A 15153-nucleotide genomic window follows, 5' to 3' on the forward strand; every position below is an offset into this window, starting at 1 on the left:
GATGAAATGTCTGCAGGGCTCACAGGTGCAATGAAAACACTAGGCCAGAGGTGCATTTGTGGTCCATTTATGTTTGCATCCAATTTGCAACATTCACGTAAAAATAGGGGACACAGCTTGCAATTTTCTGTATATGCATGTCTTCCCCCCCATCAATACATAAATTAAAGTCCTGGACATTTCTGGAGCTTTTGCTTACAGCAGTCTCCAGGACCAGCCTAGAGTGAAAAACCACTGCTACTTGAAACTGGTCAGGTAATGTTACAGTGTTCAAACACTAAAGGCCCTGCATCACCAGTGCTGGCAAAGGCAAGATCTGACCGTAGCCTGAAATGCAGAAACAAGAGCTTGTTTTATAAGCTAAATTTATTTTTCAAATTTGAAATGAAAAAAAAAATATCTTTTAACAATTAAGTATTTTTTAATGTAAGGCAAGCATACTGCATCAGTCACAGATCACATATATTGAAGTATATGACTCAACCTCTGCTTCCCCATTTAAAGATATGAATACAGTTTCCTCAGAATTTCACATTTTGAAAGTAAATAGTTTATAGGTATAAAACCACTCACCACCAAATTCAAGATACTTCACCAACTCATGACAAAAAGGTAGCAAGTTCCAAGTAACCATCAGTAAATGATTCCACCACAGAACAAAAGCAGATTAAGTATTGCAAAGCAGTTCTGTCCTAAGCAAGGTAGTTGAAGAATTAATGGCTTGCAGCTGCTGCTATACAGCTCCCTTCTGGTCAAAGGGAAAACCAGCAGGCAATACGAGTGGTATTGCATTTCTCAAATGAAAAATGAGAAGCTGGGACGCAAGAGCAGACCACACAAATCATGTACTGACCGTCATGCTGAAGCACAATGGTGTAAATGTAGTCAGGCAGTCAGCCTCAGCCATCTCCCAATACACCAGTGTTGGGAGAAAAATCCCAATGTAGAGGATTCTGCTTAGTACAGAAAAAAAAAGCTGCTAAAACTCCACCAGCATTTGGCTTCCTACCTGAGAAGCTCCCTCCAGGTCCAACAGAGGCATCCAAATGCTCTGCAGAATCAACTAAATATTCCAGACTTCACTCAACTTAAAATAGACGCTTTTCAGAATTTCTGAAGCATAAGTTAAACTTATTTCCACTGATTCATCTCAGATCTACTTTTCTTCCCTCCTCAATCTCTCTGGCATGCCTTTTGGCCTTTCAGTTCAAAAAAGGCTCTCTTGCTCCTTAAATGGGACCTTTGTAAATATCACTATGCTTCCTTTCCTGGTACTGTCTCTTGAGAAATTAGCTTTCTCAAGAAGCCCATTTTCCCACAGAATACAGATTGCTGCAACCCACTGCTTTATCATGACACTTTTAAGAGTTTCATCTTAAAAAAAAAAAAATCCATCCAGGTTGCATTTGTAGTTTTCTGTTCAGTGTAAACCTTCACTTATCTGTATTCAACTCCAACCAGAGTCCTGCTATCACACAGGTGAGGCAAATGGCAGAAAAGAGAGGAGTATCAAAAGATACAGGGCTAGAACAATTCAAAGTGTAGACAAAATTCCGATAATTCACTGTATTCTTAACAGAAAAGGGAAGCTGGAAAGTGGCAGACTGTGGTCTTGTATTTGGCAGAACTCCAAATTAATCTAGGTTAAGTGAAATGGAGAAGAGAGGACCATGGCATTTCCTAGGCACAATGCTATACAATTTCTAACAAAATCTTCATAATTTATATCCCCTTTGCTTCTGAAACTTCCTGCTAACAAGAACCTGAAAATTCTATCCTGTTTGTACCCTCATAATTACACCCCTTTCTTCTAATCTACCATGCTGCTATTCTCAAACACATTGCATGGTAGTACATTGAGAAATATGGAATGGAGTGCTTTGGTTTAGCACTTCACTTTTTTTACGTGATTTTCCACTGCTTGCTCAGTGATGGTTTCATCTTCTTCAATAGTTCTTTTAACCTTCTGGCCCACCAGGTCAAAGATGCATTCTGGAGGAAATCCCTTTGGCTCTCCCACCTTCACCGTCAGCATGTCAAGTGTCAACACTGCACCTTCAGGAATCGCCACTTTTGCCACTACCGACTTTCCCAGCTACAGGGAGGGGGAAAAAACAATGTTGAAGTTAAATACATTGCTAGCTTAGTATGACATAAAAGGATAAAAAAACGTTCTGCAGTTATTTTAGAACAGGTTGTGTAGAACTGCCTTCTCCATTACTTATTCCAAACGAAGATTAATTTACCATGGTTACTCTCACTCTAACTAGGCTGCCAGGAACATGCGGATTTTTTGTGAAACTGGACAGTGGCTCACTGGAATTTTTCAAAATCACAATGGAGGGAATCTGATTAGAATGATTGGCATTTTAGCTTAGTGCAAAAGCAGCTAATATAAAATCATAGAGGTATTATTCCTATTACTATTGCCAAGTACCTGGCACTGGTGAGGCCACACCTCAAATGCTGTGTCCAGTTCTGGACCCCTTATTACAAGAAGGACATTGAAATGCTGGAGTGAATCCAGAGAAAGGCCACAAAGCTGGTGAAAGGTCTGGAGCACAAGTCCTTTGAAAAGTGGCTGAGGGAGCTGGGGCGTGCTTAGCCTGGAGAAAAGGAAGCTCAGAGGGGGCCTTATCACTGTCTACAACTCCATGAAAGGATGCTGTAGTCAGCAGAGTGGTCTCTTCTCCCAGGCAGCAAATGACAGAAAAAGAGGAAATGGCCTCAAGCTGTGCCAGGGGAGGGTTAGACAAGATATTAGGAAAAATTTCTTCTCTAAAAGGATGATCAAGCACTCAACCAGTCTAGAACATGGAAGCAGTTGAGACATGATTCCTGGAGTTATTTAAAATGTGTAGACATGGCACTTAGGAACATACATTAGTGGTTGAGCTTGGCAGTGTTAGGTTGGACTAAATGACCTCATGGGTCTTTTCCAACTTAAATGATTCCAGGCTGTTACTCAACTTAGTTAACCACTGGATGATAAACACAGACCTCTATTATAATCAAAACTGCCAACATTATGCAGTGTGAAATTTTTTAAGTGCAGAGGCAGAAATGCTACTGCAATAAACAATTTACAACCTATTTTTCTGAATACAGAGTTATTAGCTATAGGTCTAAATTAGTTGCAGGTTTACACAAACTGAAATCAAAAGTTACCTTTTCATTGCAAGCCGTTTCACAGGGCAAGAGCTGTTTGATTGGAGAACCCATTGCTTTTTCCACAGTACGGATGGCTTTCACTAAGTCTGCCAGCTCATCTGGCTCCAGAGATGCTTGGTGGTCGCTTCCTTTCCATGTTTTGTTGAGAGTCACGTGCCGTTCCAGTACTTTAGCACCCATAGCAACAGCTGCCACTGAAATGGCTATGCCAGTTTCATGCCCCGAATAGCCAATGGGGATATCAGGAAAAGCTGACTGGTATGCCTTGAATCACGACAGAGTTGGTCTGAATTACCAAGGCAGCAGTTTCAAAAACAAAGCAAATTTAACAGTGATAACTGCAGTGGACAAATACTGTGCCATAAACAAGTAGTTGGATATGCAGAGAATGCAAACTTTTAAATTCAACAAGTTACACTGCATTACCAATCACTACATTCCAAATCTGACTAATATTATCAATACCGACAAGGAAGCATGTTCTCTTCTACAATTTACATTTCTCGTTTTAATACACTTCTACTATTCAAGGTCTTCAAGGCCTGTATTAGCCTAAGTAACAGTAATAGTATCCTATTTTTATCCAAGAAGCCAGTGGATTGGTTAAACTTAATCCGTATCCAAAACAGATTTCTTCAACATTGTATTTAAAATCTGAAGCAACCTTTTAATCCAAGCACAGAGAACAGTCACCAAGTCCTAAAAGCACTTAAATGCAGCCATGTGTCATTCTATTAAAAATAATATACTATGTGTATAGTATGTTATAGATCTAAGGTAGTGCTTGAACACTGGCCAGTTTGGGAAAACTTTCTTACATCACTATTTGGCATACACAAGTAACATTTCAAATGAAGGAAACTATCGAATCAATTTTCTTCATGGCTCTGATAGTCACATGAAACTTTTTAAACAAAGCTTCTGGTCTAGCTTCCTATTTAGAATTACATTCTCATTTCATGCACCTTCTAAAATGATAACAGTCTACATGATTTTTCTTAGCACTAAAAACCACAAGGTTAACCTGATAACCATGTCATGTTTTCCTCTGTTGAACTGTGAATACTCCAGCAATATCCTTTATCATATTCCTCAAAGATGAGTTCTGCTAAAAAAGGACCCGGTGGATCTTTTAACTTCAGTGTGAATTAGAGGTACGTGACATATCCTGTAACTTCTCAGAAGAAAATTCCAGCACGCCTTAAGACCTAGAAGTATATCTCAGCAAAAGCACAGAACCCTTCTCTGCCACCCCACCCACAGCACGCTCTGGGTTACTCACTGACCGATATAACACGGAGATTGACGTCCTCTGGCTGAAGTGGGTATGCACTGGTGCACTGCAGGAAGCAGAAGTTTGGATTTATGGGCTTCACAATCTGATAAACCTGATGCATTGTGCTCATCGATTGCATCCCACTGGAAATCACCATTGGGCGACCTAGCCATTGGAAAATATCCACATCCTATGTCAACAAGAAAGCTACCCAAGATTAAATAAAATTCTTTAAAGTAAATTATTTCAGTAAAACTAGAAAAGAACTCTGGATAAAACTTTTTTTTTTCAAAGTCTGAAATATAAAGAAACTTCAGATTGTTTTCCCAAAAATCAACTGGAGAAAAATGTAATAACTGAGCTACTGAGAAACTGTGATGGTCACCAAGATGGATCAAAGAAAATGCTTACCTTTCTTTGCAGTCTTTTCCAAATATGGAAAATTATTTGTATCTCCTGATCCTACTTTGAAAAATGGAACATCCAGTTCATGTAGAAATTCCACAGCCATCTACAAGGAAAAGAAATCATGCTTTAACACTCCATTTCAGCTGGATCAAGGGATCAAGAACTACTGTTCTTGGAAATAAACAACTGTTTAACACAACAAACCCAAAGCTTAATTAAACAGGTGGGTATTATAGAGTATCATACACAAAAAACCCCACTCCTGAAGTAGCATTTGCAATCTTGACAATATTAGCATCTGATTTCCCTCCAGGTGGAGTATAATTATGATGCCTTCTTTCATACTTCTGTTTTAGTGTGACTGGGATCATGGTCTCAAGGCAGTTTCTGGTCTCACCAGCTGTACAGTCTGCTGCTTAGTACAAGCAAGCAGAGCTCCATCTCAGCTTGCAGATGAACCTGTGTATCACAACACTCTTGATTTTTTTCTCTCTTTTTTGAACACTACCAGAGAGAGCAACTACCTGCAGATGGAAGCCTGCCTGTTGAAGAAGAAATGTGATACAAGCATGCACAGAGTTTTCCTGCCACATGTGTCCTGCAGGTCAGAAAGATTAAGCTACAGAGTGTTTAAAACTACAGATAGTAGAACAGACTCATCACACTGAAAACTTGTATGAGCATATTAAATAAGCACCAGGAAAAAAACCCAAAAGTGCCCAAAAAGGGAAATCCAAAATTAATTTGCTTTTAGGAAAGATACTAGACAATAAAATATGCCAAAGCAAAGACTATAAAACTGTTTATTTAAATGCTAATTATACTCTGCCTTTCTCTAAAAATATGCCAAACAATTCAAGAATTATTAGAGGCTTCCTGAAAATGGGTACGTAAGTTGCCTTTTAAAAATTAGTACTTTATTGGAAGAAAATTTAAATTACAAATCTATCACAGGAGGTATTTGAATCCTCCATTCACCTCCGGGGAAAATAATGAAACAGTTACCTTTGCCCTTGTTGACCACCCGCAAATACTTTTCATTTCTTCAACTCTTTTCTTGTTGCAGTTACATTTACTTAATGCCGGAGAAAGAATACTAATGTCCACAAAGATAATAAAGTCTTATTCAATCTAATTTTTCTACCATCAGTATGATGGAGATTAAATTTCTCATAGCTGCTATGTATAACATCTCTCTGTTCACTATTTAATATAGTTTATTCAGATGTATTGTGCATAAAGACAATGTGTAATCTATTGACACAGATCTTATCTCAGGAGATGGCAAAAATTAAAAATGACAGGTAGACCTTGCATCTAAGGCCACTCTTCATTAGGTAAATATCTCTTGAAAATTAGCAGCTCTTCTTTAAGAGATTCAAGAACCAGGAAGTAATTTCAAATAACAAAAATGACGTTAAAGGGAGTGGTTCAATGAGATCCTGTTTTGTCTCCGGTACACACCAGAACAGAATAAATAAAAAAGTTATTCAAAGACTTTTTTATTTATTTCACACATCACTTAAATAATTTCCTCATATAGTTAATCACACAATTTAACCTCTTTGATGTATCTGGACCTCTGGAGATTATGTTAAATTTACAGAAGTTAATGTATAAAAAATTTCAGAAGTTAATGCATTCTTAATGAGTTTTTATGTCAATGTATGCAATATTTTAAGTTCCAAACCCCTGTCTTGCAGAAATGCCACCAGAAATATTAGGGTGTAATGCAATTACTGCTCAAAAAGAAGGCACAAACATGTATCACTTCTGTTAATTAGCTAATAAAGCCACATACAAAAGAGCACAGCAGAGAAAAAGAGGGATCCCAGCAGCAGAAAGTGATCTTAGCTGCTGCCTATAAAAATTGTTCTATGTTGTACTACAGCCTTTAGAAACCAGAGGTTTTAACATCAAAGAAGGAATGTGGGGGTTTTCTTCTCCCCAAAGGCACGTAGGTCTTTAAGATCCCAGATACAGAAGTCCGAGATTCCTGTGTTCATGTACTCCTTTCTTAAAGGAATGCATGCTGTTCAGCAAGTCTTCTAGATGTGAAGAGAGCAATAAAAGAAACATCACCACACTCTCTTTTCACAGATCTATTTCTGAATCCATGGCACTGAGTTAGTGCCATATACACACAGCATATTTGTCTATCATCAGATGAAGAGAGAGACAAATTGTGAGAAATAACAACTCATGTATCAGGAATTGTCTCTGATTGCAAGAGTGAGACACAGAATAGATTGCCTTAAAACAGTAAGTAAATCAGGTTTGTCCTATCCTGGATATATCTACTTCCAGAAAGCCAGGGACATGGTTCTGCTGGCCATATGCAGGAGTGGCTAGCTTACTTGTGGAGGGTCTCTTTCCATTCGGTTCTGTCTTTTCTAGGCCACAAAGAAAAATAAATCTGTAATCTCTCATCTGTACTGAAGTTCAAGTGTTACCTGACCTTTACAGCTTACACATATGAACTGTATGTTGCATTTGTTAATACTGTCACTACCATTATTCTGAGGCAAATGACATGCAACAGCTACAAGTACACAAGTCTAAGGGGGAACAGCAGCAGGAGTTTCATGGAGTTGTGAAGCTGGTGACTGACTGTTCAAGAGCCCACTGGCAAAAATCAGTAAATGATTCAGCAGTAACAGGACAAGGTATGAGCCACTCCATGAGATTTGTAAAAGAAATAGGGGCATAAAACTCCTACTGCTTAGAAACACCACAAGGGTCTAGTAAACAACAAGGAGGGCAGAAAAAAAGAGGGAAATAACGGGGATTAGATCAAGAAAAGAATCTGTTTTAAATATAGAAAGAAGTTTGATATGCTTGAAAACAATATACCAGACAACACTGGAGAGCAGTCTGATTGCCATCTTGATCTGTACTCTCAAAGCCTCAATTGTTTATGAAGGTCAAAATGAAGCCTTGTCCCTAATACTACTTACTCTGGTAAGTATCTCAACACATGGCAAGTCTTCCAAAATATTCAGCCAACTACTGTAGGAACACAGGTGAACTGGCAAATTACTCTAGGTGTCTGAGTTAAGAAATCGATTGTCTGTATATTCTTTTTCTGTAAAAACTATCACATCTAAGTAATACCCAACAGACACAACAGCCAGACTCCCCTTGTCATTCCAGTACGGCTTACATACCTCATCCATGCCAGAAGCTGTGAAGAAAATGCCAATCTCCTCTGCATACTTCTTCAGCTCTCTATATTGGTCATGACTGAACTCCAAGTGGCGCTTGTGTTCCCCATAAGTCTTTCCCCAGGAGTGTTCAGAGGTGTAGGGCCTTTCTAAGGCTTTCTTGTTGAATTTGTACTCCAGTTCACTCTTCTGGAACTTAGCACAGTCTGCTCCACAGTCCTGCAAAACAAGCTGGTGCACACTGAGTGGAACTGCAAGTGAACCTGCACTCACCTAGCTCTGAATGCAAGGAGTGAGTAACTGATGTGCTCATCTGTTGTGGAGTTTTCACATTATCATCACAGCAATCACAGAAACGGTAATGAACACAGAGTGACTGTGGACCTACACATGTATGACCCCTTCTATTTCAGAGTCCTCATACACTTAGTAGAGCAGCAGTTCAGAGAAACCATATTAAACCTACAAAACTACTTAGCTATGTATGTTGCTTATTCGAAGAGTTGACTTCTGTGGTGTTGTTCCCAGATTAGCTGTCACTGATAATGTTACTTTAAAAAAGGACACAGGAGTCTATGGAACAAGGAGTCTGAAATTCATAGCATCATCAAGGCTGGAAGAAACTTTTAAGATCATCCAGTCCAACCATCCACCCAGCATCACCAGAGTTATCCCTAGGTCATGTCACCAGCACCAGACACTCTTGAACAACTCCAGGAAGAATAATTAATTTGAAGGAATAATTCATATGAAGTCACACAATAAAGACAAATTCTCATTAGACTGGTCTCCACTTTCAGCCCAGTCACATAACTGAATATACCATGTCCTGAGCTGTGATGATGCGTGGTTTTCTATCCAATAGATATCACATCAAATGTGAAAGCAGTTTGACTGTCTTACTGGATGACACAAGCTTTACTGCAATAAAGCCCTGATGTCAACCAAGTCAAACTGGAGGTTCATCAGAGATGGTTCAGCAGATTAATGGTTCAGATACTTCCTAAATTCCCCGTAAGCTCATGCCCCAGCTGCGGGGCTGCAGCCATGACAAAAGATCACAGAATGAATTAGTTGGAAAAGACCTCTGAGATCATCGAGGCCTTGAGGTGACTGAGCTCCACGTTGTCAAATAGACCACCAAGTGCCACGTCCAGTCTTTCCTTAAATACCTCCACGGACAGCGACTCCACCACCTCCCTGGGCAGCCCACTGCGATGTCTGTTCGGCCTCTCCGAGAAATTCTTCCTGATGGCCAGCCTTAACCTCTGTGGCACAGCTTGAGGCCACGTCGTCTCATCCTGTCACTAGCGGCCTGGCAGAAGAGGCCGAGGCCCCCCTGGCCACACGCTCCTCTCAGGGAGTTGTAGAGAGGGATCATGTCACCCCTGAGCCTCCTTTTCTCCAGGCTGAAGAACCACAGCTCCCTCAGCCGCTCCTCACTGGACAAGCACTCCAGACCCTTAATCAAAGTCAAATGCAAGGGTCCCCCTGCAGACAATCTGTGTCTGGAATAAACCCAGGCCGCGCTCCGGCGCTCTCCCTCACCCGCCTCCCCCCCGCGCACCTTGACCATGCGGATCATGCGCTTGGCGATGTCCAGGTCACCCTGGTGGTTCTGCCCGATCTCGGCGATGATGAAGCAGGGCTGGTCGCCGCCGACGCACCGCCCGGGGCACAGCTCGAACTCGCGAGCCATGGCGAGATGGCGACAGCCCAACAACCCGCCCGCGACTGCGCCGCCGCTCCCGGCCCCGCCGCGCCTCTTTACATCCGCACCAATGGGCGCCGCCATTCCGGGCCCGGCCGCGCCTCTTTACATCCGCACCAATGGGCGCCGCCATTCCGGGCCCGGCCGCGCCTCTTTACATCCGCACCAATGGGCGCCGCCATTCCGGGCCCGGCCGCGCCTTCTCCCGGCCGCACCAATGGGCGCCGCCATTCCGGGCCCGGCCGCGCCTTCTCCCGGCCGCACCAATGGGCGCCGCCATTCCGGGCCCGGCCGCGCCTTCTCCCGGCCGCACCAATGGGCGCCGCCATTGCCGGTCCGGCCGCGCCCGCCAGCGGCGCCGCCGCCGATGGGCGCGGACTCCCTCCCCCAGGGCCAGCTGCCCGCCGGCCGGCGATGCCGCGGCACCGCGCCCTCGGCGCTTCCCGCAGGGACACGGGCACCGCTGCCACGGCAGCGGCTTCTCGGGAAGCACGCACAAGCTGGGTGCTCCACCCAAGAGACGTTTAAAATCTTCCAGGGATGGTGACTCCACCACCTCCCGGAAAACATATTCCAGTGCCTGACCTCCCTGAGAGTGACAAATTTTTTTTCTAATACCTAACCTGAATCTCCAGTGTCTCAGATTAAGGCCAGGCCCGGCAGACCACACCGACCCCTACCTCACTACACACTCCTTTCAGGAGCTGCAGAGACTTGGTTCAGACAAAACTTTCCATGATATATGGAAATAAATGGTAAAATATGACGTAATAGCTAAGGCTACTTCTGAAATTATTTTACTCCAAAATCGTTCTCTGACTGACATGCAGATGCACTTGTGACATTCTGGGCCTATCTGTGAAGTTTTCAATAGAACTGAAAATCGATAATTTCAATTGTTATGATTTTATGGTACGTGTCTGGTGGTTTTTTACTTGCTTTATCTGGTTTGTTTTGTCTTGGTGAGTGACATGAAGCAGAGTTGAGTCCCATTGATGCACAATGTTAGTACCATAGTTACAGCACAGTAGTTCTTTTTGGGGGTATTGATTGTTCCCCAAGGAGAACTGCATCCTTCTGACAGACTGCAGTGATTGATCGGACACAACCAGCAGGCTCTAAGCTGTGTACTACTACATGAGAGATAGCCTAAGAAATTGCCTCAATTTAAAATCAGAAATGGCCTTGATGAGTGATACACTGCAATATGCCAGTGGCTCTTGAAAAGGATGTTGTCTTTTACAAAGGATAGACTTGTAAATTATGATGAGAACACCGTATAAATACAATTTTTTTTCCTTTGTGTAACCAAGAATTGCAGCATATAAAATGTTTGTATCTGTATAAAACCAGTCAGTTTTCTAGGAACAGGTCAGTTGCCTGAGGCTGTCTCATAGATGAGAAAGTTTCCTGACAAGAGAACTCGCACTAACCATTTCTACTGGTCAATTACATTGACTACAGTCACAGGTGGATACATATGCAGCCGTAGCTTTTTTAGGGGTGCTGAATGATTGTTAAAGAAAGCGATCTGAGTATAAAAAAGGTTGCATTTGTGCAATGGGTTATACATACTTAATGTTTTTATGAAAATTTTCCAGAGAAAAAAATAGAAGGTTGAAACTATACTGCAGGTATTACTGGTGTAGCCCATATAGGCTAAAACAGTATAATTTCAGGAATTACATAGAGATGAAAGCCATACCATAGTCTGTTGAACTTTAGGATACTACAAATTAATGATTTATGAAAACACCTGATACTCAATATTGGCTATGCAAAACAATTTGTGAATGTAACTTTAATACTGCATGCATACAAACACTGAGAATAATTATAATGAAATTTACCCCAAAATTTGCTGATTGAAAAAGCAGCTCCTTAAGTGTTTCTTAATTGTAGTATCTGAAGCAAGTCTCTAATGTGCTGCATTTCACTGAATTTTAGTTTACACTGTAATGTACCACCTACCCCATGAGACATTTCTCCAACTAAACTACATGGCTTGAAGCCAAAAATTTGTTCTTGTAGTTCCTTAGGTACTCTAGGTTCTTCCTGCATAAACATTTACCACCACCTCCACAGCACAGACACACCCTTATTTCCTGGGGCAAGTTTCTTGTTCAGTCATCAAGTGAAGAAGCAGGAAAAAAATGCCTCCAGAACACAAATAATTAACTTCTGGAATAATTTAGCAATGACATAATAACATTTCGCATATTACAGCCTAAAAATAACAGAAAGTTCAGCCCCTGTGCTTTTAATTATTCAGCATTAAAGCAGTAGAATGGAACATAAGATAACATGTGGTGAGATATATATATATATATATATATATATATATATAAATATTTTTAATGTCAAGCACTAAAGTAAGAACTAATACAGAAACAAATAATAACACTGCAGAAACTGTGAACCATTCCAACCCAGGCAGTTTTACACTTCCTAACACTTCCCAATAAATGTCTGGCTGCAATAATTCTAACTTTGTATTCTGTGAAACTGTGTCCCTGTGTGATGTCTAAAACCCTAGTTCTGTTGCAGGTTTGTCTTTTATTTCAGTGGGAGAGCCGACTCACACTGAGGATTTGATGGATGTATTTGCAGACAATAATGAAAAGCATACAGAGAATACAATGGAATACTTCCAGCTGGAAGGGACCTACAATGATTGTTTAGTGCAATTGCTTGACCATTTCATGGCTTGTCAGTTGATGTTGTCACACTGATAGTTATCACACTAGGCAAACTGAATTTAATGCTTTATTCAGGAATTACAGAGTTTGAGACAACAAGTGCATATAGTTTGTGTACTCAGACACATACTTCTATACAGCCCTAGCACTTGACTGGCATGATAAAATATATTTGAAGAGCCTTGGTCCTTGAAACAGATGTGCTTGCACCTTTGATATAGTTTTTAAGAAGAAAATTCCATTATAATCCAGCGATGACAACCATTTGCCAGCAGCAATTCCTTTCAAATATCAAGATCTAGTACATTTCAGAAAGCTTGACTGTCAGTGAATTTTAATTCCCTGGTCTCCTTTTCCTTGGATGATACACTCTCCAATTCTGGGCGTGTTAACTTCCCATGGCCACATAATCTATTTGTCTTGTTCATAAACAGTGCATGAAGTACATGCACTTGTTTGATTGCTTCCTCCTTGTTATGTCTAAAGAAGTGTTCTCAGCACTTAAGATTATAATCATCTGGAACCAGAAGCTGATTGCCAGTGAGATGTTTATAGTCTCATGGCCTCTGTTTTTAGCCTGTGCACATATTTTCAAGGTCTCTGGTAATATCCCATACTTAAATTCTACATCATAACAAAAGACACTTGATACCAAATTTCAATTTGTACTGAGTAAATTCATTCAAACTAATAACAAACCTAACCGCCCACCAGTTCTTGTGGCCTTGCAATGCTAGCATTAATTTTCTTACTTGCAATGACAGTATAATTTTTTTATTGGACCATCCAGGCCATAGGTGACAGGCAGTACATCTCCTTGTGGTGACAGCAAGAATTTGATTTCTGCAGATTTTCTTTATTTCAGCTTGACATTTGAATTTTAGTTTCCACACAAGTTCTGACAAGCTAAAAAGACTAGCGTATTTCCCTTTTGCTCTGACCAGCTTTCTTATACAACTTTGAGAACAACCCTGTGTATTGTGAATGCATCCAGATGTGCTAATAGTTCAGCAAATTACAGTAATGGATTGACTTGTCCTTTTACCGGATCTTGTGGAGTTTAAGTAACTTTAAACAACTTCCACAAGAAGAAATGAGAGATTGCATACAATATTTGAGCAGGATGGCTGGGATGATGTGAATGAGACAACTCTTACTGACAAACAGTAAGGGCTACAGAGGCAAGAAGGGATTCAGAAGGGAAAAGATATAAGGAGAAACTAAGGAAGAGTGACAGAATAAAGTGATACTGGCTGATACTGGGCCAGTGGATTGCTGAGAATGCTGGGAAGCCCAAAAATCTGAGGAGTATAAGAGGCTGGACTGAAAGTTGGGAGACAGGGGAACTTGAAGGATACTGGTTTCATGAGAAATGCTGCTGGAAATGGCAGCTGAGGGGACTGAGTCATGAAGATCAGAGCCTATCCCTAGTGCTATGAGTAATATGATACAAATGTGGCTATAAATAAGGGGTCTGCATAAGAAGAAGGCAGATGATATTAAACATCATCTTTTTTCCCCTAAAAAATCACAAGTAAAGGACTATGGTCCATTAGAACATATTCAAAATCAGTAAAGATTTAGAATTTAGTTAGAGGCCTACCTAGAGTATATTTTCTCCCTCCTTCTGCACAACTGTCTTCTCTCCTTCAGTTATTTCTGGGGCTGAAGGAACAGAGATCTCTATGTTCCAGCCCCGTGTGTATCGCTGGGGTGCACTGGCTTGCAATTTTTGACTTGACAAGACACATGATCAGGGCTATGACACAAAGCACATGTTTAGGGCTATACAACCCTCAAATTATAGAGGTTGCTAGTTTTAAGATTTTTCAGTCATCATTTTTGCCTCTTTCAGCATACTTAGTGAACAGTCATTAAAATACCCCCTCAAGAGCAATCTTGCCCTAGACTGTACCAGATGTACTGGAGGTGACTGTCCTAGTCCATATATCCTGTGTTTTATGAGACAGCAGGGAAACACTGACCAAAGCTTTAGGGAAGAGAAAGCTGGTCCCTAAATCAGCCAGTTCTGATTCACTGGTTTTGCTATTAAATTCCTGGATGATACTGGGCTAATCACTAAAATAAGCTTTTCATATCTAATTGTCAAACTAAATTTTTATAGATGGCTTACCCAAGGCATTACTGTTTAGTTTACAGATCTGTTGAATTCTTACAGGTACAATTCAGTATGAGAAATGTGCTGAACTAACACAATACCCATATAAAATACCTGGTCTTTGGCATCTCTGAATTGACATTTGGAATAAGTAGACACCATCCAGTCTAATCTGGTTGTATTTCAGTCCTACAGAGGCAGGAGCAGAGGAGAGAAGAGAGTACACTCTCTGTACATTGAGGGCAGAGAGGGAGAGGGCTAATACTCTCACTTTTCTGAGAGGTGTGTAAATGTAAATTATTACTTTAAGAAGCCTCCATGTGATTGTAAAAGGCGCAATGACAGAAATAATACATCTGTTGTCAGAGGAACAGTTGAAAAGTGTGTGATGCAGAAATGCGTGACACGCAAAACAGTGAGAATAAACAGAATGTTTGTTTGTCAGCTTAGCTCGGGGCTGTCAGTCCTGCCTCAGTGGTGCTCTAGGAGTGCCAGTCTACATCTCAGCTCCTGGCCTGCCTGCATGACATCACTCATCATTGACCTGCTAATCACTACAGTCTGTGGGCTGAGGTCATAGCCAAACCCATTCTCAGCTGGCTTGT

The 15153-nt window shown here is 41.0% G+C and overlaps 1 protein-coding gene across 1 annotated transcript; it reads right to left on the minus strand.

The window, feature by feature from the left end:
- Nucleotides 1–348: 348 nt before the first annotated feature.
- NANS (N-acetylneuraminate synthase) lies at nucleotides 349–9744 on the minus strand. The gene is made up of 6 exons (XM_059492538.1): nucleotides 9587–9744; nucleotides 8023–8238; nucleotides 4859–4958; nucleotides 4458–4612; nucleotides 3169–3435; nucleotides 349–2095 (listed from the first exon to the last, which is right to left on the minus strand). Exons 1-6 carry the CDS (start codon nucleotides 9716–9718, stop codon nucleotides 1886–1888), a joined length of 1080 nt encoding a protein of 359 aa, XP_059348521.1. The 5' UTR covers nucleotides 9719–9744; the 3' UTR covers nucleotides 349–1885.
- Nucleotides 9745–15153: the final 5409 nt, after the last annotated feature.

The sequence above is a fragment of the Ammospiza nelsoni genome, chromosome Z (assembly GCF_027579445.1).
Source record: "Ammospiza nelsoni isolate bAmmNel1 chromosome Z, bAmmNel1.pri, whole genome shotgun sequence".
Classification (NCBI taxonomy): domain Eukaryota; kingdom Metazoa; phylum Chordata; class Aves; order Passeriformes; family Passerellidae; genus Ammospiza; species Ammospiza nelsoni.